The sequence below is a fragment of the Rhipicephalus microplus genome, chromosome 10 (assembly GCF_043290135.1).
Source record: "Rhipicephalus microplus isolate Deutch F79 chromosome 10, USDA_Rmic, whole genome shotgun sequence".
Taxonomy (NCBI): Eukaryota; Metazoa; Arthropoda; class Arachnida; order Ixodida; family Ixodidae; genus Rhipicephalus; species Rhipicephalus microplus.
Window position 1 is genome coordinate 59,186,838 of NC_134709.1, and position 27,546 is coordinate 59,214,383.

At 48.0% G+C, this 27,546-nt stretch overlaps 1 protein-coding gene across 2 annotated transcripts in view; it reads right to left on the minus strand.

The window, feature by feature from the left end:
- LOC119181672 (uncharacterized) overlaps positions 1-27,151 on the minus strand; it is a 62,978-nt gene extending 35,827 nt beyond the window's left edge. Inside the window, exons 1-7 of one of the 2 annotated variants that reach the window (XM_037432916.2) lie at positions 27,038-27,151; positions 26,052-26,154; positions 25,799-25,945; positions 25,640-25,702; positions 25,446-25,481; positions 17,671-17,685; positions 16,624-16,784 (exon numbers count right to left, since the gene is read on the minus strand). In XM_037432916.2, coding sequence (XP_037288813.2) covers positions 16,624-16,784; positions 17,671-17,685; positions 25,446-25,481; positions 25,640-25,702; positions 25,799-25,945; positions 26,052-26,153 — 524 coding nt within the window. In that variant the 5' untranslated portion in view covers position 26,154; positions 27,038-27,151. The remainder of the gene's footprint in view (positions 1-16,623; positions 16,785-17,670; positions 17,686-25,445; positions 25,482-25,639; positions 25,703-25,798; positions 25,946-26,051; positions 26,155-27,037) is intronic. The other variant, XM_075874776.1, reaches the window with a different exon arrangement.
- Between the last annotated feature and the right edge of the window lie 395 nt (positions 27,152-27,546).

Genomic DNA, 27,546 nt, shown 5'->3' on the forward strand with positions numbered 1-27,546 from the left:
AGCATGTCGCGTATTGCGTTTAGGAATTGAAAAAAGATCAGCGATATGTGGCCGCGAAAGCCGCAGTAATAGCAGACAGGGCGGGACGAGCGCAAGGGCGGGGAGTTGAAGGCCTCAGGGGCACCTGGAGATAGCGCGGTCAGGTGGAACGAACAAGGGTCAGGTGGCATCAAAGGGAAGTTGACCGGAAGAGCGGCAGCAACCAACGCGTAGGATAGTTGCGGCAATGTCACGTGTACGTTGCTCGGAGGCACGGTAGCGACTTGAACGTAAGTTCATATGGGGCGAGAAACAGGTGGCTGTACAAGGTCAGGGCCAATTGAGGATGTAAGTTCGTCCTTGATGAGGTCACGCAAAGGAACTCCCGAAGACTATGTTGAACACGGTTAAGGAGGTGTGAAGCCCATAGAACGCAATTGCTCACGTAAAATGTCCCGGAGGAGGTCCCGCAGATGGTCACGAGATGTGGAGTGGTGGTCACCAATGTACGGTTGTAGACGAACAGAGTTCAGCGCATAAAGACGCTGGCATGTCACGACGACGTCAGCGATGGTAGCTGGATTTCGCGCAGAGAGGGCATTAAAGGCAACAAATCCAATGCCTTTCAAAATGTGGCGTACTTTTTCCGATTCCATCATAGATCAATTGGCACGCTGCCACATTCAAAGGACATCCTCAATGTAGGAAGTGTGATTCACCGGGATGTTGTCGGCGAGTATCGAGTGTACTCTTCACGACGGCGGAACGAATGGCCGGTGTCCAAAAAACAAGTCAGAGTCGGTGGTGGGCGGTCGCTCAGTGCGGTAAGTCAATGACGTCGTTTAAAGACCATGTCTTCGCGACTCCGGTTAGATAGTAAGGAACGTAACGCAGTTTGACGGCCTTGTCCCACCAATTGGCGATAATTATTCGGTCATAGTCATCAAGCCAGTCTTCTACGTCTTCTCCACGAAGACCAGCAAAAAGCAGAGGTTCACGCTGCTGTCCGCTTATAAAAACAGGAGGGGCGGCTTGCAGTGGTGCATGGCTGATGACATCAGTGCCGGCAGGCTCGTTCTGCGACATGCTGCCGGACAGTGGGCGCAAGCGGTGGCCTGAACGAAGCTCCTGGGGGTAGAGTGGGCTGCAAGAGGAGGGAGGACTGAAAATGCACCTCCACCACGTATGACGTTTTGGTTGCGACAGCATTTATTCGAGGGAAGAGCTCGCGAAATGAACGGGCTGAGCTTGTACCCAAATGACGACGACGATGATGATGACACACAGAGGCAATGAAGACGAGAAAAGCGGATTATGGTGATTATGATCATGCAGAGATGAGGACGATCTAAATAACAAACGCCCACTATATATATATTGTTATGGCGTTTATTAGCCGGCACACAGAGAGTATACACAATGGCGACAGTAACGTCCAAGCACGGATTCTCCGCGCGAGCGGCGTTCTTTGTAGGTAGACCCACTAGAAAGCACTTGAGAGTTCGACCCATTTCAGTGTTCAGCGGCTTCTCTACAAGTACCCCGGGGTCGAAGAGGGAGCCGCCTGGCGACCTAACAGCTTGTCACTACGAGCGGGTCATAGTAAGCCTTCAGGCGCTCCACGTTGACTGTGTCACGCCCATGCCGGCGCATGTCCGAAGATTGTTCAATTGGCTCGATAAGATAGTTGACTGGAGATGTGCGCTCGATCACATGGTAGGGACCTTCATATTTTGGGAGTAGTTTGGAAGAAAGGCCAGCTACAGAGGTCGGGATTTAGAGCCATACAAGGTAACCAGGAAGGAACGTGGGCTCAGAAGTGGCAGAGCCATCACAAATACTCTTCTGCCGCTCTTGCTCATGCGTCGTAAAAGTCTTCGCAAGCTCGCGACACTCTTCAGCAAGCCTGGCGGTCTCGGAAATCGATGTACACTCTGATTCATCCGGCGTGTACGGGAGTATCGTGTCGATGGTGTGTGACGGGTGCCTTCCGTACAGCAAGAAGAAAGGTGAAAAACTGGTTGTGCTCTGAGGGGCGGTGTTGTAGGCGTAGGTGACGAAGGGCAGTATAGTATCCCAATTCATGTGGTTGGCGGCGACGTACATCGACAGCATGTCGCCGAGGGTGTGGTTAAAGCGTTCGGTCAGACCATTCGTCTGGGGGTGGCAAGCAGTAGTTTTGCGGTGGAGAGAATGGCACTCAGTGAGAATGGCGTCGACGACTTCTGACAAGAAGACACGGCCTCGATCGCTGAGAAGCTCCTGGGGTGTACCGTGGCGCAGTATGAATTGATGCAGTAGAAAGAACGCAACATCACGCGCAGTAGCCGCAGGGAGAGCGGCGGTTTTGGCGTATCGCGTTAAATGATCTACGGCGACGATGGCCCACCGGTTGCCAGTGTACGTTAGAGGGAGTGGTCCATACAAATCGATACCTATGCGCCCAAACGGACGGTCAGGGCAAGGTAATGGTTGCAGACCGGCTCGTGACATGTGTGTGGACGGTTTGCGGCGTAGGCAAGCGAGACAGGAGCGAACGAACTGTTGGACGTAGCGGTACATCCCGCGCCAGAAATAGCGCTGTCTAATGCGATGGTAGATTTTGAATACCCCAGAGTGTGCGTTCTGGATCACAATGGAAGGATTCACATATCTCCGACCGCAGACTGCGGGGTATCACGAGTAGCCACTGCCGGCCATCGGCGTCGTAATTGCGTCGGTGTAGGAGGCCGTCACGAATGGCGAAATGGTGAGCTCGACGACGCAAGGCACGCGTGGATGGCGTTGCGGACGTATCAGAGAGCAAGTTGATCAGTCGGGCGATCCAATTATCCTTTCGCTGTTCGGTAGCGATGATGTCAACATCAATGGCAGAGACAGCAACCGAGGATACTGAGCAGAGCACGTCAGCTTCAGGCAGAGGGGAGCGCGAGAGGGTGTCAGCGTCAGCATGCTGGCGTCCATTGCGGTAGAGCACGCGGATGTCGTAGTCTTGTAAGCGAAGAGCCCAACGGGCGAGGCGGCCTGAGGGATGCTTCAATGATGACAGCCAGCATAGTACATGATGGTCGGTGACGACATCAAATGGGCGAACATACAAATAAGGTCGAAACTTTGTAAGGACCTAGACGATTGCAAGGCACTCTTTTTCCGTGAGGGTGTAGTTTGTCTCGGCTCTCGTGAGCGTACGACTTGCATATGCCACGACATAATCAGGGAACCCGGGTTTGCGCTGCGCCAGGACAGCGCCGAGGCCTACACCACTGGCGTCTGTGTGCACCTCCGTTGGGGCCGTAGGGTCGTAATGGCAGAGAATGGAAGGAGACGTCAACAAATGGTGGAGCTTCAAGAACGCGTCGTCGCACTCTGACGACCACGAATTGAGGGGCCTGTTACTTCCAAGGAGCTTCGTCAGCGGTGATATAATCGTGGTAAAGTTTCGTATGAAGCGTCGGACGTATGAGCACAGGCCCACGAAACTACGCAGTTCTTTGACGGACGCAGGTTTTGGGAATTCAGCCACGGCCCGAAGCTTGGCTGGGTCAGGAATAATGCCATCCTTGGACACGACGTACCCTAGGATGGTGAGTAGGCGGGTACAAAGCGGCACTTCTTCAGATTTAGTTGCAAGCCGGCATTGCTCACACGTGCGAAAACTTGTTTTAGACGTTGGAGATGCGTGAAGAAATCTGGAGTGAATACAACAACGTCATCGAGGTGACACAAGCACGTGTGCCATTTCAAGTTGCGCAGAACGGTGTCCATCATGCGCTAAAATGTCGCAGGAGCATTGCACAGACCAAACGGCATGACGTTGAATTCGTACAAGCAGTCGGGTGTGATGAAGGCAGTCTTCGGTCGAGCGTCATCAGCCAGGGGTACATGCCAGTACCCCGAGCGCAGATCGAGAGAAGAAAAAAATTGGGCTCCGTGAAGGCTGTCAATTGCGTCGTAGATGCGCGGCAGTGGGTAGACATCCTTGCGAGTGATGTTACTGAGCCGCTTGTAGTCCACACAAAACCGCACAGAACCATCTTTCTTCGCAACAAGAACAACAGGAGACACCCACGGACTGTCCGAGGGCCGAATGACGTCGCGTCGGAGCATATCGTCAACCTGCTCGTTCATTTCCCGGCGTTCAGCAGGTGACACGCGATATGAACGTTGCCGTAATGGTGGATGGGCACCAGTGTCGATACGATGCTTAACAGTGGACGCGCGACCGAGAGAACTTCGCCCGACATCGAAAAAAAACGGTATTCTTGCAACAGATCTAGAAGCTGGGAACGCTGTACTGAAATATGGTTGTCATCAATGTATGGGCTAAATACATCAGGAGATGATGGGTCAGAAGTAGAAACAGCACTGATGGTACGCGAATCAGGACAACGCGAGTCTTCGGGTACGTCCAGAACTTGTGCGTCGTCGACTGGTTCCACTCTGCCGAGACATCCCCTCGAACCAAGGTAACAGTGTACGGGGATGGGTTGGTCACGAAAATAGCGGTGTTGCCCTAGGTGATTTGCACGGTCGCGAAAGGTACTAGCAACCCTTTCCTTCTGGAAGCACGGTCGGATGGCGAAACGAGTGCAATTGTGTCGGAGAGACCGGTGCAGTAGACCGATACACCCATCGTCGAGCTTGGAGGCACTATAGTATCGTCTTTCACGAGAATCTTGCTCAGTGTCGAGGGACAGTCTTCTGGCGTCAAATGCGATAAGGGCGACAATTCAATTTCGGCGGCGGCGCAATGAATGACGGCGTTGTTTCGGGAGAGAAAATGCCATCCCAGGATGACATCATGAGAGCATGCAGGAATGATGATGAATTGGGCGACATACAGAACGTCCTGAACGACAACGCGAGCTGTGCAGCCTGCTGTAAGATCAATACGATGTGAGCTAGCGGTACGAAGGGACAACCCAGAAATTGGCATCGTCACTTTTCGAAGCAAGCGGCAAAGGTTTTCGTTCATAACTGATACCGCAGCTCCAGTGTTGATAAGAGCAGATGCATGAACACCGTCCACAAGCACGTCAATGACATTAGGTGGGCGGTTCTGAGGGCTTTCACAATGCGATAGCGTCGCAATCCTTGCCTCTGGGACTGCGATGACTAGTTTTCCCGCTCATGAGCAGCTGAACTTGGCCGCATGGGGGACAGAGACCGACGTCGTGGAGACGGTGACATTCGAGAAGACGGACCTGAGCGAGACGACAGTGGCACAGACGGCAGTTCGTCGTTATACGCACGGCTAAGGTGGCCAGCGACAGGAGAAGAAATGAGAGCTGGCTGTAGTCGAGAGCAATAACGGGCTACGTGACCGGCGTAACCGCAAGCAAAGCAGATGGGCCGGTTGTCGGGTGTGCGCCATCGGTTTGCCGGGGTGAGTCTCGCCCGAAACGGTGGCGGGAAAGGCTGCATGGTGGGCTGAAAATGAGGCTGAGGGGTTGCGCCAACATACGCAGCCGCCATACCCGCTGCAAAGAACGGAGGTCAGTGGTGCAGGCGCTTGAACGACTGGAGGCGGCCTGGCGACCACTTGGTCGTAACTTGGGGGCGCAAGGGCCGGAAGTTGTTGTAAATGGTACGCAGGCATGACCTCCGCTATTTCCTGCTCAATCACTCGGCGGATGGGTGCAAGAATGGTAGTTGCCGATTTTTGAACAGCCGGTGGGTGGGCAAAGGGAAGGAGAGAGAACTGGCGCATGATTTCCTCACGTATGAAGGACTTGAGGTCTGCCAGCAGCGCCACATGAACACATCTCGCCTCCAAGCCAGCAAATCCTGCATCTCGTGGTGTGGAGCGACGGGTCATCGAACGCTGCCGGCGGAGCTCCTCGTAGCCCTGGCACAGCGTGATGACCTCAGCTACTGTGCCTGGGTTTTTGGCAAGCAGCATCGTGAAGGCATCATCGTCAATGCCTTTCATGACGTTCCGGATCTTGTCTGATTCAGACATGCTGTTGTTGGATTTGTTGCACAAGTTCAGGACATCTGCAATGTAACTGGTGAATGATTCACCGGCCTGCTGAGCGCGCTCGCGTAAGCGCTGCTCGGCTTGCAGCTTACGAACGGCAGGGCGGCCAAAACGTTGGAGATGGCGGTCTTGAAATCAGACCAGGTTGTGAAATCGGACGCGTGGTTGGTGTACCACAAACTTGCAACGCCCGCAAGGTAGAACACCAAGTTTGTCAACTTGCCGTTTTCGTCCTATTTGTTGGGGATGCTCACGTGCTCGTAAATGGCGAGCCAGTCCCGGGGACACCGGGACAAAGGGGTGGCAAGGGATGAGGCGTTTGCTGAGAGGCGTCGTGGGGCATGGTAGATTTCAGGGTACGTGAGCGTAGTTCCAAGGGCATCGAAGGGGATCGTAGCACTCTCCACCAATTTGTTATGGCGTTTATTAGCCGGCACACAGCGAGTATACACAATGGAGACAGTAACGGCCAAGCACGGACTCTCCGCGCGAGCGGCATTCTTTGTGGGTAGACCCACTAGAAAGCACTTGAGAGTTCGACCCATTTCAGTGTTCGGCGGCTTCTCTACGATATATATATATATATATATATATATATATATATATGTATATATATATATATATATATATACATATATATATATATATATATATATATATATATATATATATATATATATATATATATATATATATGTGTACATATATATATATATATATATATATATATATATTGAGCATTATTTATGCGTCCCATCTTTTCATCTGTACATACTCATCATCACCAGTCAAGTTTAGGTTGTGGGGCACATACTCGAGTCAATAAAGGAGAGTCTTGAGTGTACTCGACGCCATCTTAGAAGTAATGGAGAGTGCAGCCCGGTTTCTGCGTCCTCTCGCGTTCTCAGACACCCCAGCGTCTTCTAGAACACATCTCTGGAGCTCCGTTCAGGCCGCCGCTTAAACGACCTGGGTCCGGTAATGTCGCAAGCCGCCCATTCCAGCGTGCCAGCTTCGCCATCGCTCCCACCACCAAGAAACCCTTCTCACCTGGTCACCAGCCCTCAAAAGGATCCTCCGCTGTTCGCTGGGCTTCCGGGTGAAGACGTTGAAGACTGGCTCGAGTAGTATGACCACGTGAGTGTTATCAACAACTGGAATGAGCCTGCGAAACTTACCCACGTTGCATTCTACTTGAGCGGCGTCGCAAAAACGTGGTTTTTCAACCATGCCACAGATTTTCCGACGTGGCCCGCTTTTACACGTCAGCTCCGCCAGATTCTTGCGAACCCGTCAGTGCGCTCGGATATCGCCAAAAAGAGGCTTGGTGCACGTGTTCAACGCCCTGGCGAGTCTTAGATTTCTTACATCGAAGATGTTCTCGCCCTTTGCCGCCGCATCGACAACCATATGGCGGAAAACGACCGTGTGTGCCACCTGCTAAAAGGAATCGCGACTGTCGCTTTTAATGCGCTTGTGGTGCAAAATCCCCAAACCGTTGCCGATGTTGTCACTACCTGTCAGCGCCTTGAGGAGCTTCAGACCACTCGGGTACAACCTGATATGTCTGATCTGAGCTCAAGTCATGATACAACAGGGCTGCGTGCATTGATCCGCTCTATCATCCGCGAGGAACTTCATGCACAGGCTTCACCTCGCCACCTCGATATCCGAACGACGCCACCGGCTACTAGTTTACACGACGTCGTGAGGGAGGAACTGACGTTGATGACTGGTACACCAGCTCCGAGTTCACATCCCATGCCCAGTTATGCTCACCTTGCTGCAACGACACCTACGCCCCACCAAAGCCTGGCCTCGATGACTGTCACTCCTGTCCCGAGCTCATATCCTGTGGCCATGCCAACGTATGCTGAGGTTGCTGCTAGGACACCTGCACCACAGCAAAGCCCAATGCAGCTACCAGCGCCCGAAGTGCATGGTTCGCTCAACTCACTGGCACCGCGACCATCTTTCTAGCCTTACAACGCCTGGCGCAGTTGGCGGCCGACTTGCTTCTATTGCGGCATCCGTGGTCACATTTCAACGTTTTGCCGACGCCGTCAGCAAGACGAACGACGAAGCTACGATAACCTTGAACGGGACGCCTTCTACGCCACTGGACCACCCTATCGTCAGCTGTACCTCAACAGCACACGTCGGTCGCCGTCTCCGCAGAACTTTGACCCAGTTGGCAGTTCCCGGTTCTCACGTCGTCGCTCACCTTCACCGATGCGGCGTTCCTCTTCTCCTCTCCGACCTTCTACTTAAATTCCCGACCGCCAACTGGAAAACTGAACAGTGCAGCTTCGGGAGGGAAAGCTGCATCTTTCGAACTGCGTCAAACTCCTCCGGACCGCCCATCTAATGTTTTATTGATGTATGTTGAAGGTATACAGACAGAGGCACTGGTGGACACAGGCGCATCACTTTCCGTAATTCGTGCAGACCTTTGTACCCGCTTGAAAAAAGTTAAGACGCCCTACGATGGTCCTCCCCTTCGTTGCGCAGATGGAGTCCCTATTCAGCCTTCAAGTGTTTGCACAGTCCACGTTTTCATAGATGGCATCCCTGCCGGAGTTACACAAGCTTCTGACGTCTGGAACGGATTTCACGAGGACAAACGAGTGCGAGTGTGCTTTCCAAGCCCTTGAGCGTGTTTTGACATCAGACCCCGTCCTGCGTCACTTCGATGAGAGTGCACCCACTTTCCTGCACACAGATGCCAGCGGCCACAGAATCGGTGCTGTCCTCCTCCAGTGCGACGACACTTCACGTGACAGAGTAGTTGCGTATGCCAGCCGCGCACTAACACCTGCGGAGCAGAACTACTCGATAACAGAGCAGGAATGTCTCGCTGTCGTTTGGGCCATCCAGAAATTTCGACCTTATCTGTATGGACGCCACTTCACTGTGGTTACCGATTTCCATGCCCTATGCTGGTTGTCCTCGCTGAAGAGTTTGTCTGGGCGCCTCGGTCGCTGGATACCGCGTTTGCAAGAGTACACTATTGACGTTGTGTACAGGTCTGGCAAACAGCATCAGGATGCTGACGCTCTCTCTCGCTGCCCTCTGCCACTATGTTCTCCAACCATGCATCCTCAATGCCCCTCAGGGGATCAAGCGGCTTCCTCTTCACTCACGTTATCACCCCTGGCAGTTGCTGGGTCACTACCTTTAGACAGCAGCGCCCAGTTTGCCATTTAAGAACGTGACGACCGCTACTGTAACTGCATCATCGGATACTTGAATGGCTCGCCTTCTCCACCTAATGCCAGACTACGTCGTCAGCTACGGCTGTTCAAGCTAGAGAATAATGTCCTGCAGCACTATACTTACAATGCGGATGGGCATCGGTGGGTGCCAGTACTTCCCCGTTCGCTGCGAAAACAAGTTCTCGAAGCATTGCACGACGACCCATCAGCTGGACCCTTAGGATTTAAAAAGACCTACAACCGCGTAAGAAGCCAATTCTTCTGGCCTGGTCTTTGTACCTTTGTGGCTAATTATGTCGCTTCTTGCGCACTTTGTCAACGCCGAAAACGACCAACTTCAGCTCCTGCTGGCTTATTACAACCCATTCCATGTCCCGACACACCTTTTGTCATTGTCGGAATAGACCTCGTCGGGCCACTTCCCGTAACGCCAGTGGGCCACCGCTGGATCGTCACAGCCGTCGAAAACCTCACACGATACGCGGAGACCGCTCCTCTACGTACTAGCTCTGCCTCAGACGTTGCCGCCTTTTTTTAGAAGCCATTGTGTTGCGTCATGGTGCACCTCGCGCGTTGTTGAGTGACCGAGGCAAGGCCTTCCTGTCAACAGTTCTCGACGAAACCCTAAAAACTTGTGGCACAGTTCATAAGACCACATCCGCTTACCACCCGCAGACAAATGGGCTGACAGAGCGATTCCACCGGACTCTAATCGACATGATATCCATGTACATCAGACCGAACCACGATAATTTGGGGCAAAATCTTGCCGTTCGTAACATTTGCACACAACACCGCTGTTCAACGAACGACCGGGTATTTACCTTTCTTCCTCGTCTATGGCCGTGTGCCGACATTCACTATTGACGCCTTTTTCTTCAATGTAATGACAAAAACGTCCACGACTACGCCAGAACATTTCGTCTCCAGGCTTGCTGAGGCATGGCAACGTGCTCAAGTCAACACGGAGGCCAGTCAACGGGACCGCAAGCAACGCTATGACAGCTTTCGTCGAGACGTCACCTTCTGTCCTGGAGATGAAGTACTGCTTTGGACATTTGTTCGTACACCCGGATTGTGTGAAAAGTTTCAGTCACGCTTTCTAGGACCTTACGGTGTTTGTGAACGAACATCTCCTATCAATTACCTTGTCACTCCCGTCGAGGGTTCCTCGGACCGTCGTTACTGTGCCTCGGAGATAGTCCACGTTTCACGTCTTAAACCCTTTGTGCGCCGTACCTTTCCCGCCTAAGTCGCGGCCGGGCCGGCTGCTCAAGTGCGCGGGGAAAGTAAGTGTGAGCAATATTTATAAGTCCCATCTTTTCATCTGTACATACTCATCATCACCAGTCAAGTTTAGGTTGTGGGGCACATACTCGAGTCAATAAAGGAGAGTCTTGAGTGTACTCGACGCCATCTTACAATATATATATATATATATTGTCACAGGTAATATATGAGCCATCAACTGTAGGGGTATCCCTTGAAAGTGAAGAAAAAAGAGGGCTTTTGCGTCCTGGTCTGAGGGCAAGCAAGACGTCGTTTCGTCGCTCTCTGTTATTACGTTCGTGGCACTGGTGGAGGTGCTGGGTAAATGCGCCTCGGCTGCAGATTTTCAGCCGACACACCGAGCTACTTGGAGACAGCTACAGCTCCCACGGCACGAAGCACTCGCCGCCTGCGAGGACTATCTCCCGAGTACGGTCCCCTCTTTCAAAACGAGATGGCAACTTCAACTAACAACCAGGCGAGTCAAACCAACGTCGCCTATTCTTTTCTCCCGCATGTTTTTCATGCGCCGCAAACACCACGCTCATTTCATGGAGACATTTATGAAGATGTTGACGACTGGCTTGACCACTTCAATCGAGTTGCCAACATCAACGAGTGGGATAAAGCTCGCAAGCTGCGGAGAGTTTACTTTGCGTTAGAAGACTCTGCCAAAACGTGGTACTAGAATCACAAGGGTTCTTTTGCGACGTGGCATGAGTTCAGCCGACAGTTTCGTGATGCGTACCGCAGCACTGAAAGGAAGAGAGAGCGGAGCAGGCTATCTCGTCTCGGAACCAACGACCCAACGAGAGAGTTTCAATGTTTGTCGAGGACATGCTTCGACTCTTCAAGCGTGCTGACCCTGCAATGTCCGAGGAAAGAAGGTGCGGCATTTAATGCGTGGGGTAAAAGAGCACCTCTTCGCCGGACTCGTGTGCAATCCACCGACGACTGTGGCAGAGTTCATAAATGAGGCAACCACAATGGAGCATACTCTCCAGTATAGGTCATTACAGTATGAACGCCACGACCTGACCCCTGCTGCATGCTTCATCGGGGCTAACAGCGAAAGGCATGCCCTCGCTGAGTTCATAAGAAGCGTCGTGCGGGACAAGCTGCGCCAACTCCAAGCAGCGGGACCCCAACCACCCGTAAGTGATCTCGCAGACTTAATCCGAAATGAGATCCGACACGTGGTCACCCCACTCGCGCCAACAAGGCCTGAGGCCCCTGTGCTGACCTACGTGGCGGCTCTGCGATCTCCTGCACCACATGGCCCTGATCCCACCATGGGGAGAGTGGACCAGACTAGCCATCAATTCCAGGGCACCTCTTCGACTCCGCAACCCGTTTCAAGGTTTCAGAGTGCACCAACTTATCGTCCGTCTGGATCGCGGCAGAACGCCACAAAGGCCAGCGTGTGGCGTACGTCCGATAACCGTCCACTCTGCTACCACTGTGGCGAAGCGGGTCACGTCTACCGTAACTGCCAGTACCGCCAACTTGGTCTCCGTGGCTTTCACCCAGATGCTCGGTGCCCGCGTTACGGTGAGTGTCCCCGCGACATCGAAGCGTACCTTACGGGCCAGCAAGCTCCTCGCCTTGGTCCACACCCCCAATCACGATCTCTATCACCTCGCCGCCCCACGTCACCTAGCATTCCCTCGTCATCCTATGCTCCTTTCAGAGGCCGGTCACCGAGTCCCCACAGGGGAAACTAGAAACCGCGGCTCCTGGGGGTGAAGCCGCGTCCCAACGAACTGTCAAAGAGCCTCCTTCGACGCAAAGACCCGAGGAAAGCCGTTCTGACTTTCCAGTCTTTTCCGAAAGTCACAAGACTGTTTCCGCCGACATCGCCGTACACGTCGATAATCACGTCGTCACTGCCCTTGTCGACACCGGCGCCGATTATTCGGTTCTGAGCAGCGCCCTAGCATCCCAACTGAGGAAGGTAACTACGCCTTGGCAAGGACCGCCGTTGCGCACGGCAGGGGCCACCTCGTCACGCCAACTGGAATGTGCACAGCCCGTGTTCGAGTCCGTGCTTCGATGTTCACAGGGTCTTTCCTCGTATTACCTGTGTGCTCCCGTCCACTCATCCTGGGGCTGGACTTTCTTCGCGAACACGGAGCAATTATTGACTTACGAGACTTGCAGGTGTCGTTCGAGGACCCGTTTCATCCTGATCCGGAAAACGCCCGCTCATCGAAGGCTGCCCTACGTGTATCCTCCGAATCTGTTACTCTGCCTCCCCGCAGCAGCCTTTTTATCAACGTTGATTGTGACCAAGACGTCCCCGATGCTGTAATTTCAGAAGGAAATTTGTCCCTACTTTTTGCACAACAAATCTGCGTTGCCCGAGGTATTGTTCAGCCCAGTAGAAAACAGGCTTGCCTATTAGTCACGAATTTCAGCGACGAGTATCGCCATCTTACCAAACACACTGCGATCGCATACCTTGAGGATATTGCCGACGTCCCTGGTCCCTCAACATTATCTGCTCTTTCGTCGTGCGACGATTCTGCCATGACATTTGCAAGCACTCTCGACGTAAACCAGGCTATACCGTCTGCACAACGGGAACGTCTTTTGAAGCTACTCGGCTCATTTCGGGACTGCTTCGCTATGACTTCGAAAGTTAACCAAACACCGCTTGCCAAGTATAGTATCATCACCGAGCCTACCGAAAGACTCATTCGACAGCATGCCTACAGAGTCTCGCAAAAAGAACAAGACGTTATACGCCAACAGGTCCAGCAGATGCTCAAGGACGATGTCATCCAGCCATTGACCAGTCCCTGGGCATCCCCTGTTGTGTTAGTAAAGAAACAAAATGGTACTCTCCGATTTTGCGTCGACTACCGAAAGTTGAATAAGATCACGAAGAAAGACGTGTATCCTTTACCACGAATTGACGACTCGCTGGACCACATTCGCAATGCTCGTTACTTTTCTTCCATGGATCTACGCAGCGGCTATTGGCAAATATCTGTTGATGAGCGCGACCGCGAAAAGACCGCCTTCATTACTCCTGACGGACTCTACGAGTTTAAGGTCCTTCCATTCGGCTTGTGCTCGGCACCAGCTACTTTTCAAAGAATGATGGACACGGTTCTTTCTGGGCTAAAATGGCAATCGTGTCTTGTCTACCTTGACGATGTGGTCGTCTTCTAGGACACGTTTGAGCAGAACGTCCAGCGCTTACAGGCAGTTCTTCAGGCGATTCGAACAGCTGGACTTTCTCTCAAACCTGAGAAATGCCACTTTGCATTCGAGGAACTGAAATTTCTTGGTCACGTCGTCAGCCACGCCGGTATACACCCAGACCCTGAGAAAACTAAAGCCGTTGCCGCATTTCCTGTCCCAACGAACAAGCGCGACCTCCGCCAATTTCTGGGACTCTGCGCATATTACAGACGCTTCGTCAAAGGCTTTTCTAAAATCGCTGAACCGCTAAATGAACTTACGAAAGACGGCGTACCATTTGTTTGGGGCCATGATCAGCATCACGCCTTTGACACGCTACGAAACCATCTCCAAGCCCCACCTGTACTCGGTCACTTTGACGACAACGCTGCCACAGAGCTACACACAGATGCCAGCAACGTCGGACTTGGAGCTGTACTGGTTCAATGGCAAAATGGCATAGACCGCGTGATTGCCTATGCAAGTCGAACACTATCATCTGCAGAGAAAAACTACTCTGCAACAGAAAAAGAATGCTTAGCCGTTGTTTGGGCTATAACAAAGTTTCGCCCTTATTTGTACGGTCGACCATTCAGGGTAGTCAGCGACCACCATTCTTTATGCTGGCTTGCCAACCTCAAAGACCCTTCCGGTCGTCTAGAACGCTGGAGCCTTCGGCTGCAAGAATTTGACGTTACAGTCATTCACAAGTCAGGACGCAAACACACTGATGCGGACTGTCTCTCACGTGCACCAATTGGAAGTACGAACGCGGACGTTGAAGAGGACGATACCTTCCTTTCCTCTGTGTCAGCAACCGACTTGGCTCAACAACAACGCAACGACATGGAGCTAAGCCCGCTGATTAACTACCTCGAACGCCGAAAACGCAGCCTTCCTCGAAACTTCGCACGTTCGCTGGCCTCGTTCTGCATCAGGGATGGAGTCCTCTATAAGAAAAATTTCGACCATACCCAGGCTACTTACCTACTGATTGCGCCGACCTCGCTTCGGGACGATATTTTAAATGCTTGTCACGACGAACCATTATCCGGACATCTTGGCTACACGCGCACATTGGAAAGAATTCGCCGCTCATACTACTGGCCCCGCCTCGCGAAGACAGTCAAGCAGTACGTCCGCACATGCCGCGACTGCCAACGCCGTAAGGCTCCACCTGTCCGACCAGCAGGACTACTACAGCCTATCGCCACGCCGAAGACACCATTCCATCAAATTGGCATTGACTTGCTCGGCTCATTTCCCACCTCTTCGTCTGGAAACCGGTGGATTGTGGTTGCCACCGATTATTTAACGCGTTACAGCGAAACAAGGGCCCTGCCCAAAGCTACCGCAGCCGAAATCGCACAGTTTTTTTGTCACCAGCATCGTACTTCGTCACGGAGCGTCAGCTGTGATAATTACTGACCGCGGTACAGCTTTCACCGCAGAGATGCTTCAAAAAGTGCTGAGACTAAGTGGTAGAGAACATCGGAAAACCACGGGTTATCACCCCCAAACAAATGGACTCACTGAACGGTTGAACAAGACAATTGCAGATATGCTGTCAATGTATGTGGCCGTTGATCACAAGAACTGGGATGATATACTCCCTTACGTAACTTTTGCTTACAATACAGCAGTCCAAGCGAGTACAGGTTTCACCCCATTTCGCTTAGTTCATGGTCGAGAGGTCACTACAATGTTCGACGCAATGCTCCTTCCCAACAACTTGAGCATGTTCAACATGGACGCTGCATTGTTCACTCAACGCGCCGAGGAGGCCCGTCAACTCGCCCGATGCCGTATTCAGGCTCGCCAAACTGCCGACGCACACCGCTACAACCTTACACACTGAGAGGGTACCTTCCAACCAGGCGATGAAGTTTGGGTGTGGACTCCCATCCGACAGCGTGGTCACTCTGAGAAGTTGCTTCGGCGCTACTTCGGCCCTTACAAAGTTCTGCGCCGACTCAGTAACGTTACGTATGAAGTTCTCCCTGAGGGCACCTCAAGACGTTCCCGTCGGTTTCCACAAAGTGATGTGGTGCACGTGTCAAGACTCAAGCCATATTTCTTGCGTCATCCATCGAACGTGGACTAACTTACCATGCAATGACTATTTTTTTTTTGCCACCTTGGTTTTTTTTATAGTCTTGTGCACTTACTCCTTTCTTTATTGAGTTCTTCTACGACGCCACCCCATTTTTTTCTCTTACGATGGAGTTGTTGGGTTCCATGGTAGCATCTTTTCTTTCGCATTTTTTTCTCAACGCTCATTACCAGCATCGAGCCGATGCTTTTCGAGGAGAGGGAGCAATGTCACAGGTAATGGGTATGAGCCATCAACTGTAGGTGGAATCCCTTGGAAGTGAAGAAAGAAGAGGGCTTTTGCGTCCTGGTCTGAGGGCAAGCAAGACGTCGTTTCGTCGCTCTCTGTTATTACGTTCGTGGCAATATATATATATATATATATATATATATATATATATATATATATATATATATATATATATATATATATATATATAAAGAAAGTGATGAAATAGCAGCCGCAGCATGCGAATGCGATACGAGAACGCAGGCAGCATTCGACGCAGCGCCGGCATATTTTGTTTTTTTCGGGCTGACGATAAACATGATGGAGGGGGAAGATGTTGACAAGTTTATCATCAGCCAGTCACCATGGGTGGCCGCCGTGGTGATGTTGTGGCTAAGGCGTTCGGCTGCTGACCCTTAGGCAACTTGACGAAATACCGGCCACGGTGGTCGCATTTTTGATGGATACGAAAGTGCTGGAAGCCCGTGTGCTTAGATATAGGTCACGTTAAAGCACTCTAGGTGGTCGAAATTTTCGGAGCCTTTCACTGCGGAGCCTCTCATGATCATGCAGTGTGTTTTGGGACCTCAAGGCCTTAATAAAATGTTATATTATTTTGCTACGTTTCTCCCACTGAAATTTCTGAAACATCTAAGAGATTTGTCACTTACTTCACATTTCGGACGTAAATGTCCTGACGGTAAAAATGCCAGAAATATCCATTATCCAGGTCACACTGCAGGCAGCCCATCCAGAAATAACTTTCGCATATTCCCTTGTCCAATGGATCAGTTGATGCCACCGAGAAAAAGTTTGGGTAGTTTGGCAACATCTGCGTACACGCACAAACAATTTGTATTGCACTGCTGTGTGTACGTGGGATTAGCCAGTCACGCGTAGAATTTATGTGCGTAGAAGTCTACTTTGAACATATAAAAACGGGATTTGTCCTCTTGGTTGAGCTGACGTGCGTTGGGCCGATATTAACGTAAACAGCCTACTCGACGCTGTAAAAAGCCTCGTACAGCAAAGTTGTACGCATGCGAGTGGTTCAGGGCTAATTATGAAACTCTCTCATTGTTCTGAATAAACGAATCGCTAATTTCTTTCAGGGTATTTTGTGCCAAAATTCATCCTCGTGATAATCATCACTATGAGTTCGTTTCATTAATTTACACCTGGGGATGTGACGTGCATGACTGGAATTACTACTACTGTTATGCTGCTACTACTACTACTACTACTACTACTACTACTACTACTACTACTACTACTACTACTACTACTACAGCTGCTGGTGCTATTTCGTTTGCTGGTGATACTTTTACTACTACCACTACTTCTACAACTATTTTTACTGCTGCTACTACTGCTGCTATCAATATACTGCGCTCTAAAAAAAAAGAGTATACCTAACTCTTTTCGAATGGTTCTGGCTTGTAACGTATACGATTCTCTTTAGAGAGGCAGTGCCACTCTATTGGTGAAACAGAGTCGGCGCGCTCCAGGACAGTCACCTGACCCTCTTAAGAAGAGTGAAAACACTCTTTTGCGAAGTATCACACTCTTAGGAAGTCAGACGACTCTTGCCGGTGACTCTCCTGTGTGGGTAAAGCGACTCTATGGTTACTTTAGCTACTCAATTGACCCATGCTCTACATTGCTCGACTACTGTTGGAAATAGTGAAGTATTTTTGAGCAACAACAATATTACTTACCGCTGTGCCCAGTAACTGCAAAAAAATAGTTCAGACATAGCATTGTTTTAATAACACTTGCCAAAATGAAGATTTTCAACAATGTAATACAATAAGCTTAATAAGATGGTCTGCGAAAACCAATAAGGTTGTTCTCATTTACATGTTTCCATAAGTATAGCCAAGCAAAATATGTGTGATGTACATAGTGCCAAGTAGCGCAAAAATAGGCTGCAGATATCAGAATAATGTTTCAATATTTATTCCTTATGTATATGAATAAATCAAATGGTCTTGACGCAGGAGGAATCGAACTTATGGCTTGGTACGTTGTCGCCCCTGTTCAGCCTGAGAAGTCATAAAAAAGAGAACCTGCTGTCCATCCGTGGTGGTCTAGTGGATAAGGTACTCGGCTGCATGCTCTCAAGTCGTGGTATTGAATCCCGGCAGCGCCCTTCATTGCACCACTCATTGTATGAGTGGTGCAATCGCTAACATAAAACCGCGTATAGCTCTGTTAACTCGTTGAGTGACAGTTTTGATTGGACATCTGCAACATACCCGCGAACGCATGCTACTGCTGGAAATGGCTGGCAGCCTACTTCTGCAGGGTAACTGCAGACGACCAGCTAGAGCTGTGCAATCACTCACCGTTAGCTGGTGCACGTTCTCCGTGACTGCAGCTCCACGCTTATTCCTTAATCCAAGCGTCACTTCGAGCAGGGAGCTATGCGTCACCACCACCGAAGATGCGTATATTCGTTCGAACTCAAAGCTACCAAGACATGCGGCCAGCGCAATTTGAAAGCAACAACGCATTAAATAGACGGAAGACACACAGAGAGAGAGAAGACAGAGGAAGCGCAGCTTAGGCACTGTCGGTGCACCGCGCCGGCGGCAACACGAGACAACAAGTCGCCTGGGTGAGAGAACACCTGCCACAACTAAAGCCACAACGACACTGAACAGCAAACGCGTGATATGTATGGCGTGTAAGGCAGCACCTTCGACACGGAAGGCAATCGAAACTCTCTTTGCGATGCTTCTGCGATTCCCTTGTATATGGCAACTCTCTTTCTCAGCGTCTACCTTTCAAAAAGGGTCAAGTGAGTACCCGAAGAGCATTAGCGTGTTAAAATTCTGTTTTCACTCTTCTTAATTAGAATGTGCTACTATTACTAGCACTGCTGCTACAACTACTGCTGCTACTGATACTACTGCTGCAGCAGCAGCTGCCGCCGCTGCTGCTGCTGCTGCTGCTGCTACTGCCTCTACTACTGCTGCTGCTACTGCTATTACCACTACTAGGATGATGACGATGGCGCAGAGCAGAATAGGAAAGCTTTGCTTTAAAAGAAAATTGTGGCAAGATGGCAAGTTGGGCCAGTTGTATTAGGTTAATAATTGAAAAGTTTGTTGAAGTGCACTAAGAACAGACGGACAGAAGAGGCTGACAAGAGCTGTTCTTGTCAGCCTCTTCTGTCCGTCTGTTTTTCTTTTTAGTGTGATTCAACAAAATTTTCAAATTTAGAAGAATAATTCAGCTTAGTAGTGTATTAGGATAAGTTAATTCTATGAGGGCTAGCCTTGACACGCGGGCACTCGAAAGTCTTTCAAGCACGTCGTATGCTTAACAGAAAGCTGGTTGTACTCGGGTATTAGGAGCGGCTAGATAGTCATCATCATCATCATCAGCCTGACTACGTCCATTGCAGGAAAAAGGCCTGTCCCATGTTCCGCCAGTCAACTCGGTCCTGAGCTTGCTGCTGCCAAATTATATCCGCAAACTTTTTAATATCATCCGCCCACATAACCTTTTGTCTCCTCCTAACCCAATTGCCTTCTCTTGAAATCCAGTTAGTTACCCTTAATGACCAGCGGTTATCCTGTCTACGTGCTACATGCCCGGCCCATGTCCATTTCCTCTTCTTGATTTCATCTATGATATCCTTAACACCGGTTTGTTCTCTAATCCTATCTGCTCTCTTCTTGTCTCTTAGGGTTATACCTACCATTTTTCTTTCCATTGCTCGCGGCGTCGTTTTCAATTTAAGCTGAACCCTCTTTGTAAGTCTCCAGGTTTCTGCTCCATAGCCAAGTATTGGCAAGACACAGCTGTTATATACCTTCCTCTTGAGGGATAGTGGCAATCTACCTGTCATAATTTGAAAGTACCTGCCAAATTAGCTCCACCCCATTCTTATTCTAGTTACTTCCATCTCCTGGACGAGATAGTACCTCCTGTCTATATAATGCCCTGTAGATTCAGAAATCATTTGGTTGGTGGTGTAGCAAATATTTACCCCAGGAAAGCAAAAATATCAGCGCGTAGTTCCAAATTTCGGACGTGCCAATGATGTTGCGAAAGTCGCCTTGTTGGAACATTTCACATTTCGCTGCTCTAAGTGAGTGAACCGTTTGTGCCACCACCGGAAAATTGTGGTGTTTTTTTTTCAACAGCGTTGTACCGGTGACTGTGAATGCTTCAACGCGATAGCGTTACAGAGCTCGTGTCGCAGAAATTTTGGTGTCGACGTCGTGAGCAAAAAACGGTCGTCTTTGCATGACCGAAATATCAAAAATACAAATAAAATAAATCATAAATTACGAGTATGAGTGGAAATCGAACCCGGGTCGTAAGCGGGTGTTCTACCACACAGCCACGCTTATGCTTGGGCCTGCAAAGTAACTTTCAAGCTTAACAATCGCACGCGTCCGGTGTACATGTTTCAGAATACAATACGGAATACTGCCGTAGTAATGACTGGGAGAAGCGTGCATTGTAATCGGGCTTCAGAACATGGAATTATCATTACTTCATATGTTGAAGCCAGTCACTCATTACAAAATGCACACACGCTATTGCACCCTCAAGGCCACGTACTGGGTGCATAGCAAGTTTGAAAAGATTTCATGCCCTCAGTGTTGGAAGTATACGCAATAGAAACAAAATTTAGCTATCGCGTTAAACTTTTGAAGGCGTAGCTTAAGGGTACCCCAATTTTGGTGCCATATATTATGAAATCAACACAGAATACTAATTTTTGGATAAATAGAGAAATTATTCAGCTACAACCTGAAGCGAAATGATTGAAAAAGTGGACTCATTTATCTCCCCCTACTGCTGACAAAAAGAACCTTTCACTCTTATGTGCGCAAGTAAAACACTGCATTGGGAATAACAAAGGACTGTTATTTCAGCGTCAAGTTATGGGCCACCGGAAAAATTCTATTTCGCACTGGGCACCTAAAAAGAAACAACTCATAAATTATCTCTAAATGGCTAGACCATGACGACATAGTCAGCAACCACATCAGCCTTTGACAGTTTTTTCTATTTTACAAATTATGAGTGCAGAATACCTTCCTTATCCCAGTATATAAAAGCGAGCCAAGTGATCACGTTTTCGTATCCGAGAAGGGAGTTTTTTTGTTTTTGCTAAACATCTACAACAAAAAATGCCCAGGTACAGCCGGCATAACCGATGCCTTCCTCGTCAGGTATGTTGAACAGTGCAGTAAGTACTTGTGCATAATGATTCATCTGTCACTATCTAAAGCAGAGATTTCTGTTGATTGGCAAAGCAGAAAAATTTAGCCGATTTCTAAAGCAGAAGATTCATCATTTGTTTCGTCTTACAGGTCCATATCATTGCTCTGTGTACGTTTTGAGGACCTCAAGCACATTGTGTTCAATCACATCTCGACGTATATCGAACATAACAATACCATCGATGAGAGGCAACACGGATTCAAAAAATGTTTTTCAACCTTGACGGCACTCGTGGGGCTAATTTATGACTTCTCAGCAATTGTTGATCAACAAAGCCAAATCAATGTTATTTGTTTTGACTTTTAAAGAGTCTTTGATCGCTTCTGGCACCCTAAACGTTTCTCAAAACTGATACCATTGTTGAATAATAAATTACTACTCACATAAATTAAAATATTTAGTAGTAACATGGTAACATAGATAATACATGTTACTACTCACACGGATAATACATGTTACTACTCACATAGTATCAGGATTGACGATATGGGCTCAGATCCGATACCTGTCAAGCAAGGCACTTCAGAATTGTCCCTGTTGAGACTCTTGTTGTTGTTGATAGTTATTATTGATATAGTTCACTATGTACCCGATAAAATTAAGCTCTATGCTGATGAGTGTATAACCTTTCACCACTTCCAGAATCGTTGCCATCAGGCTCTACTAAAATGTTTTATTCCCCTTCCCCGTCCCTATACAGAGTAGCATGCTAGCGATATATAGACGATGATGACGACGAAATCCTTTGTTTTCTAACCGAAAGTTTCTGTCTCTTTCTTTACTGAACAATGCTTTAGCACAAACTGCAGGGAAGTGTATGGATTCCCAAGTGAAAATAAGCGATACAAAATTAGTTGCGATGACTGTGAAACGTTAACGGCAGTAATTACACTATTCATATTGCATAGACGGGAAAATCTTTTGCCGTCGTAAACAGATGTAAATACCTTGGTGCTACAATAAAGTCGGATCTGAGTGTTAAAGAAAATATGGCGAAGGTTATAAAGAAATCACTGCGAGATTTTGGTTCTTGATGACAAAAGAAGTTTAAGGCAATGTACGCGCGAGGTTAAAATAATAGTATATAGAACATTATCCTGTTCTGTAAAAGAGTGCACAACAATACTTTAGGACTCGTATGCTCGAGGCAACAAAAGAAACTAGAATCCATGTAAAACAAAGCGGCTAGGTTTCTATATTGTTCGTATAGTTGGCGAACCTCAGTGAGTGACTTGTTAAAGCAGGCCTGGAATCTCTTCAAAACAGACACCGACGTGACCAATTAAAAATAATTCACCAGCTATTCAATGATAAACGTAGTATACATAAACCTCCATAGGAACTTTGCTAAGGCACGTTGCCGGGCTAGTTGGTTGGGATTCATCATTTTCACCGGTATAGCGCACCACGACAAGGACACACACAAAGGAGAGATGCACACACACACAGCGCTAACTTGCAACTCCATAGGAACCAGTGCATGTCCAACTGAAACAACCAGTTCCACCATGATAAAAACGTGAAGAAATACTCTTGCCACACTGAAACTTTAGTGGACTGTTTTCCCCCGAAGACATTTCGAGAGTGGATCCGCCTCCCAGCCAAAGTTGTGCAATTTCCCACTGCTTACTTTTACGATCATTATGGTTTGAACGCTGTCGATATGTTTCAAGCTTAATACTTAACTTGTTTATTTACAGCGGCCCCGCCACGGTGGTCTTGTGGCTAAGGTACTCAGCTGCTGACCCGCAGGTCGCGGGATCGAATCCCGGCTGCGGCGGCTGCATTTCCGATGGAGGCGGAAATGTTGTAGGCCCGTGTGCTCAGATTTGGGCGCATGTTAAAGAACCCCAGGTGGTCGAAATTTCCGGAGCCCTCCACTACGGCGTCTCTCTTATTCATATGGTGATTTTGGGACGTTAAACCCCACATATCAATTGTTTATTTAGAGCGCCGTTTTATTTTTTTATTTTTTTACGCGAGCAGTACTGTATTACCATTCTACAATCAGTTCGCACATACCAGACCTTGAAAGATTGCGTATGCGGTTTGTATTTGCTCTTTTCTCTTTCCTTTTTCTTGTGACGCGGTTGTTCTATCTTTATTTGTTCACTTCATTTTGTACTTTTTGCTCCAACTCCTGCTTACAGCATCAACTATAGGCTCACAGTACTGTAAAAATAGAGAAATAATTAAATAATATAAGGCCGCCTCCGCTTAAACGGAATATCATAATACGGCAGAAATTCAGACGGAGAGAGGGGCTTGAATCTATAGAGATTACTTCAAGTGGGACAAGGGACGCTAAAGCCAATGTGTTGATAAGTCGACTTGTTTTCTTGTTTTTGTGAAGGTTGATGCTCAGACCAAAGTAAGTCCACCTTTCGAAACGGCGCCCCATGTTAACTATAGTTTGTCGTGTCGCAAGAAAGTTTCATTCATTTAGATACCACGTACCGCGGTGATCATAGTTACGGTAAACACGCCAAGACCCGTTCAGCACCCAGTTGGCCTCAACCACTGTGTGGCGACTATGTGTGATAGTGGCAACACATTGACACGGCGGAATGGAAAATAGAATGTGAGGTAGCATCGCGACATAACTTTGTTCGAGCAAATGTTGACAGCTCATTGTAATGGTTTTCATGAAGAGATTAGTGTTGCCATTATATTTTCATCTGTTAGGAAACATGTCATTCGTAAGAAAAAACTGTGCGAGGAAGTTACTTTCAAACTCAGCAAATAGTGCACAGCGCCGGCGTCAAAGAGACACTGATTTGTATGGATGTACCTTTGAGTTGTCGGATTACTGGCAAACTGTGTGCGGGAAGTAAAATGTTCTTCAAGAAACAGTTTATGCAGCAGCAACGAAAGCTCTTATTTTTTGTCATTTTAAGCCAAGTTGATTTCTAAGACATCGAGTCAGAGGCCCTTAAACGAAAAAATGTCGCAGACATCTTAAGAGAGACCAAAGACCCATACAAGAACAGCAGGCATTCAAAAATATCAAGAACTTAACTCTACATGCATAGGCAATACTAAGAGCTTGTTTCTTTTAAGTGGACAAAACAAACACGCGTGTTGTGCATGGGTTACACAAGTCTTGTGTGCACATGCGCAAGAACAATTTTCATACAAAAAGAATAAATTAAAGAAACGTGATGAAATACAGATAGTTCCATTTCACAAATGCTGTATGTTGAGGAGCAGACTTCGCGCTTGTTTCTTGAACGTACGTTGAGCCAGTTCAAAATCAATACCAGTTAAAAATTTGTTCAATATAGTAGATATCTGATAATTCAGAAGGCATTCTCCGTAACGTATGCAAAAAGAAAAGTAACTGGTCTGGATTGATTTTGTAGAGTGTTTCGACATGAGCTGTCAACCGAATGCAAATGAAGTTTGTTTTCCTGAGTGTAAAGTATTAGTTTATATGTGTAAAGGTCACGTGCTTTAGTGAGATCATTGCTTGTAAAGAGTTCGTGAGCACCCAGTTTGCTAGGAAGCCCATGAAATGTTTCAAATATTACAAGAACTTTTTTTCTGTCACACCTCTAATTTCTTCAGGTTCTGCGCAGACGTTTCTGCCCATACTAGCGTGCAGTAGGATGACCAAGAATGGAAATGGGCGTAGTATGTAGCCTTTTTTAGCCATGAAGGTACAAGGTCGGATAGCTTATACATGCAGCCTACAATTTTGCCTAATTCAGGGACAAGAGTTGATAGATGTGTATTACATGACTTGTTTTTCTCGAATTATACTCCTAGAGGTTTTTGTGTTTGAACACACTCCACCACAGTACACTAGAAGGAGAATTTCAGTGTGATGCATGGCTTATTAGTAGGTGCAAATATAACATACTTTGTTTTACTTTATGTGAGTGAAAATCTGGAAAAATTTATTCTTCTGTATAAGCCATGGCAAGTATTGCAAAGAGTTATATTCAAAGAAAATTTATTATTGATGGCTAATTATTCACAGCTAACTATTAGCAGCTTGCTCCTTTTGCTGAGGGGTTGTAATAGTGGGGTCAACGTCCTGAAACAAAAATAACCTCAGATGTTTTGTTTGTAGTTTTACTTTACATAAAGCTGCCACGCGGCACCGGTGAAGATGAGTGTAATACGATAGGCTAAGGCTAAACGCCATATGCATCTTATACACATGTTGAAACTCGCTCTACCCAAGCGCCGACCGCGCTCGCTGCCCCCTGTTATTGCTTAGAGCGTCAAGGACACTTACCCTGAACATTTTTCCATTGGGAGTTGCTTCGGCTTTCTGCTCATAGGGGCAAAAAAAGAACATATTTTCACAAAAAGAACAATATATATATATATATATATATATATATATATATATATATATATATATATATATATATATATATATATATTGTATTATTGATTGCACTTCTGTAATGCAGCTAGCACACTTACTTTTTTTATTTCCCTCTCACACATGTGGCATCTTTGTTCGTAACTAGTGTTATTGTAGGTGAGCTGTCGAGAGAGACAAATAATGAAAGTTCCGAGTTGCAGAAAGCTTGGCTGTTAAAATTATCTCTCCACCTTAAGTAGTGTACTGAATAGACTTACGTATGTGAATGGTCTCTCGTGACAAAATCTGAACCAACGTTGTTTGCACTCCGCCTCATCGTGAGACCCCCTGCACCAGTTAGCCTTTTCAGCAACGCATGCCATAGTTTCTCGGGGAGACCCCACATTCCAGGGTGGATGGCTCTCCTGTAGGCGAAGAGGAAAATAAAAAAAAAACTCAAGTATCCGAACCAAGCACGGCTGCTATCTGTGAAATTCTCTCTGACCTGCTGCCACGGATCTAGATACTCACCTCGCGAGAAGAAATGGTTCCATCCGTATTTTCAGCGGATTGAGTTGGCCGCACGAGTACAAGCAAGCCAATAAGAAGGCCGGCCGCTTTTCCTGCCGCCATTCTACAGTCGATTCGCCAGTAAAGAAAGCAGGGTAAAGAGGTGAATGGCGTAGATGCACGTCAATAAAAAATTAACAATTTGGAACGTTCTCGGCGGTACAAGCGAAGGTAACCCGCATTTCCCGAAATACGCCAGCCTCTGGCCTGTACCTCTGGGTGCACGCAGCGCAGCGGCGAGATTTTTGACATTCGCAAATATAACAAAAAAGTCAAGGTCTGTACCAAAGCTGCGATTACTGAATTAATGACCTTTACAATGATTCTGCGAGACGCAATGGCGAAACATGCAAATGTATGCATTTCTTCTAATTGCGCCCTCACCCCGGATCTCACGTAATAAAATTCAAAAGCATATCTGGCAACTCCTAGTGAGCCAAATTTTTTTTAAGCCCGCAAGATGCGTGACACCTATAGAGTGGTCAGTTACCGGTTGCACGCAGCAGTATTAGATTAATTCATCATTCTGTAATACTCATACCAGGTAAATCCGTGCGTGATGCCAATTTTAGCATTGAATAGTTTTCCAGCACTACAGTGAAAATCTGCAGTGTTAGTTCCTGAGTACTGCATCCCGTAAAATAGCTAACATTGCTAATTAGGCTTTATTGCACTTTAGTACCTATGTCGCGTAGACCAAGGAAGATTGGGAGTCCACAGATGTTCGTGGTATTCAGGATTTCGAGCAAAGAACGTAAACTTCACCGGCACTTGGTAACATGGTTTTATGAACGTTGGTCACCCTATCGCATATAAAAAAAGAAGATAGAAGTAACATGAGCCTTGCGAACACCAACGCCTTCCATTCTTTGCAGGAGTGAGAGTCAGTTGACTAGCATCGACGCGAAAGCCAAAGTAGAACTAACTTTAGTTTTCGTCATACGTACCTCAGTATGCAAAGACCCGTAGAATTTCCCAAGTCAGTGAAATGGTGCCGTCTTTGTTGAACGAACGGAGCACGCTCACTCGACTCGCGCCGTGCGAAATTACGCCTTCTGGCATCCTGAATTTAAGTACGTTGTCACCAATCAGCGCACAAAGAAAAGGCAATGATTTTTTTTAGTGTCATTCCTTTATCAGGGCCACATATAACTATCCACATATTTACCCAACTCCATATATCATCTCTGGTTGTCGCGAGAAAGACTCATATTACGTCAAGTGATCTATTTTCCTCAATTAATGGCCGTGGTAGCTTACCTGACACGTTTAGCAGTGCCTCGTTCGTGGGGAAGCATGTGCAGTGCAGAATTTCCGGCATGCCTTTGTAGCGCACGACCGAGCAGTGAAATAAAAAAAAAGAACGCCAGACATGTGCGAAAGGTGCAGCGCAGTCACAGCGAAAGCTAGAAGAGCGGCCTTTCACAACCTTTTCTAAACACCCATGGGGTAACTG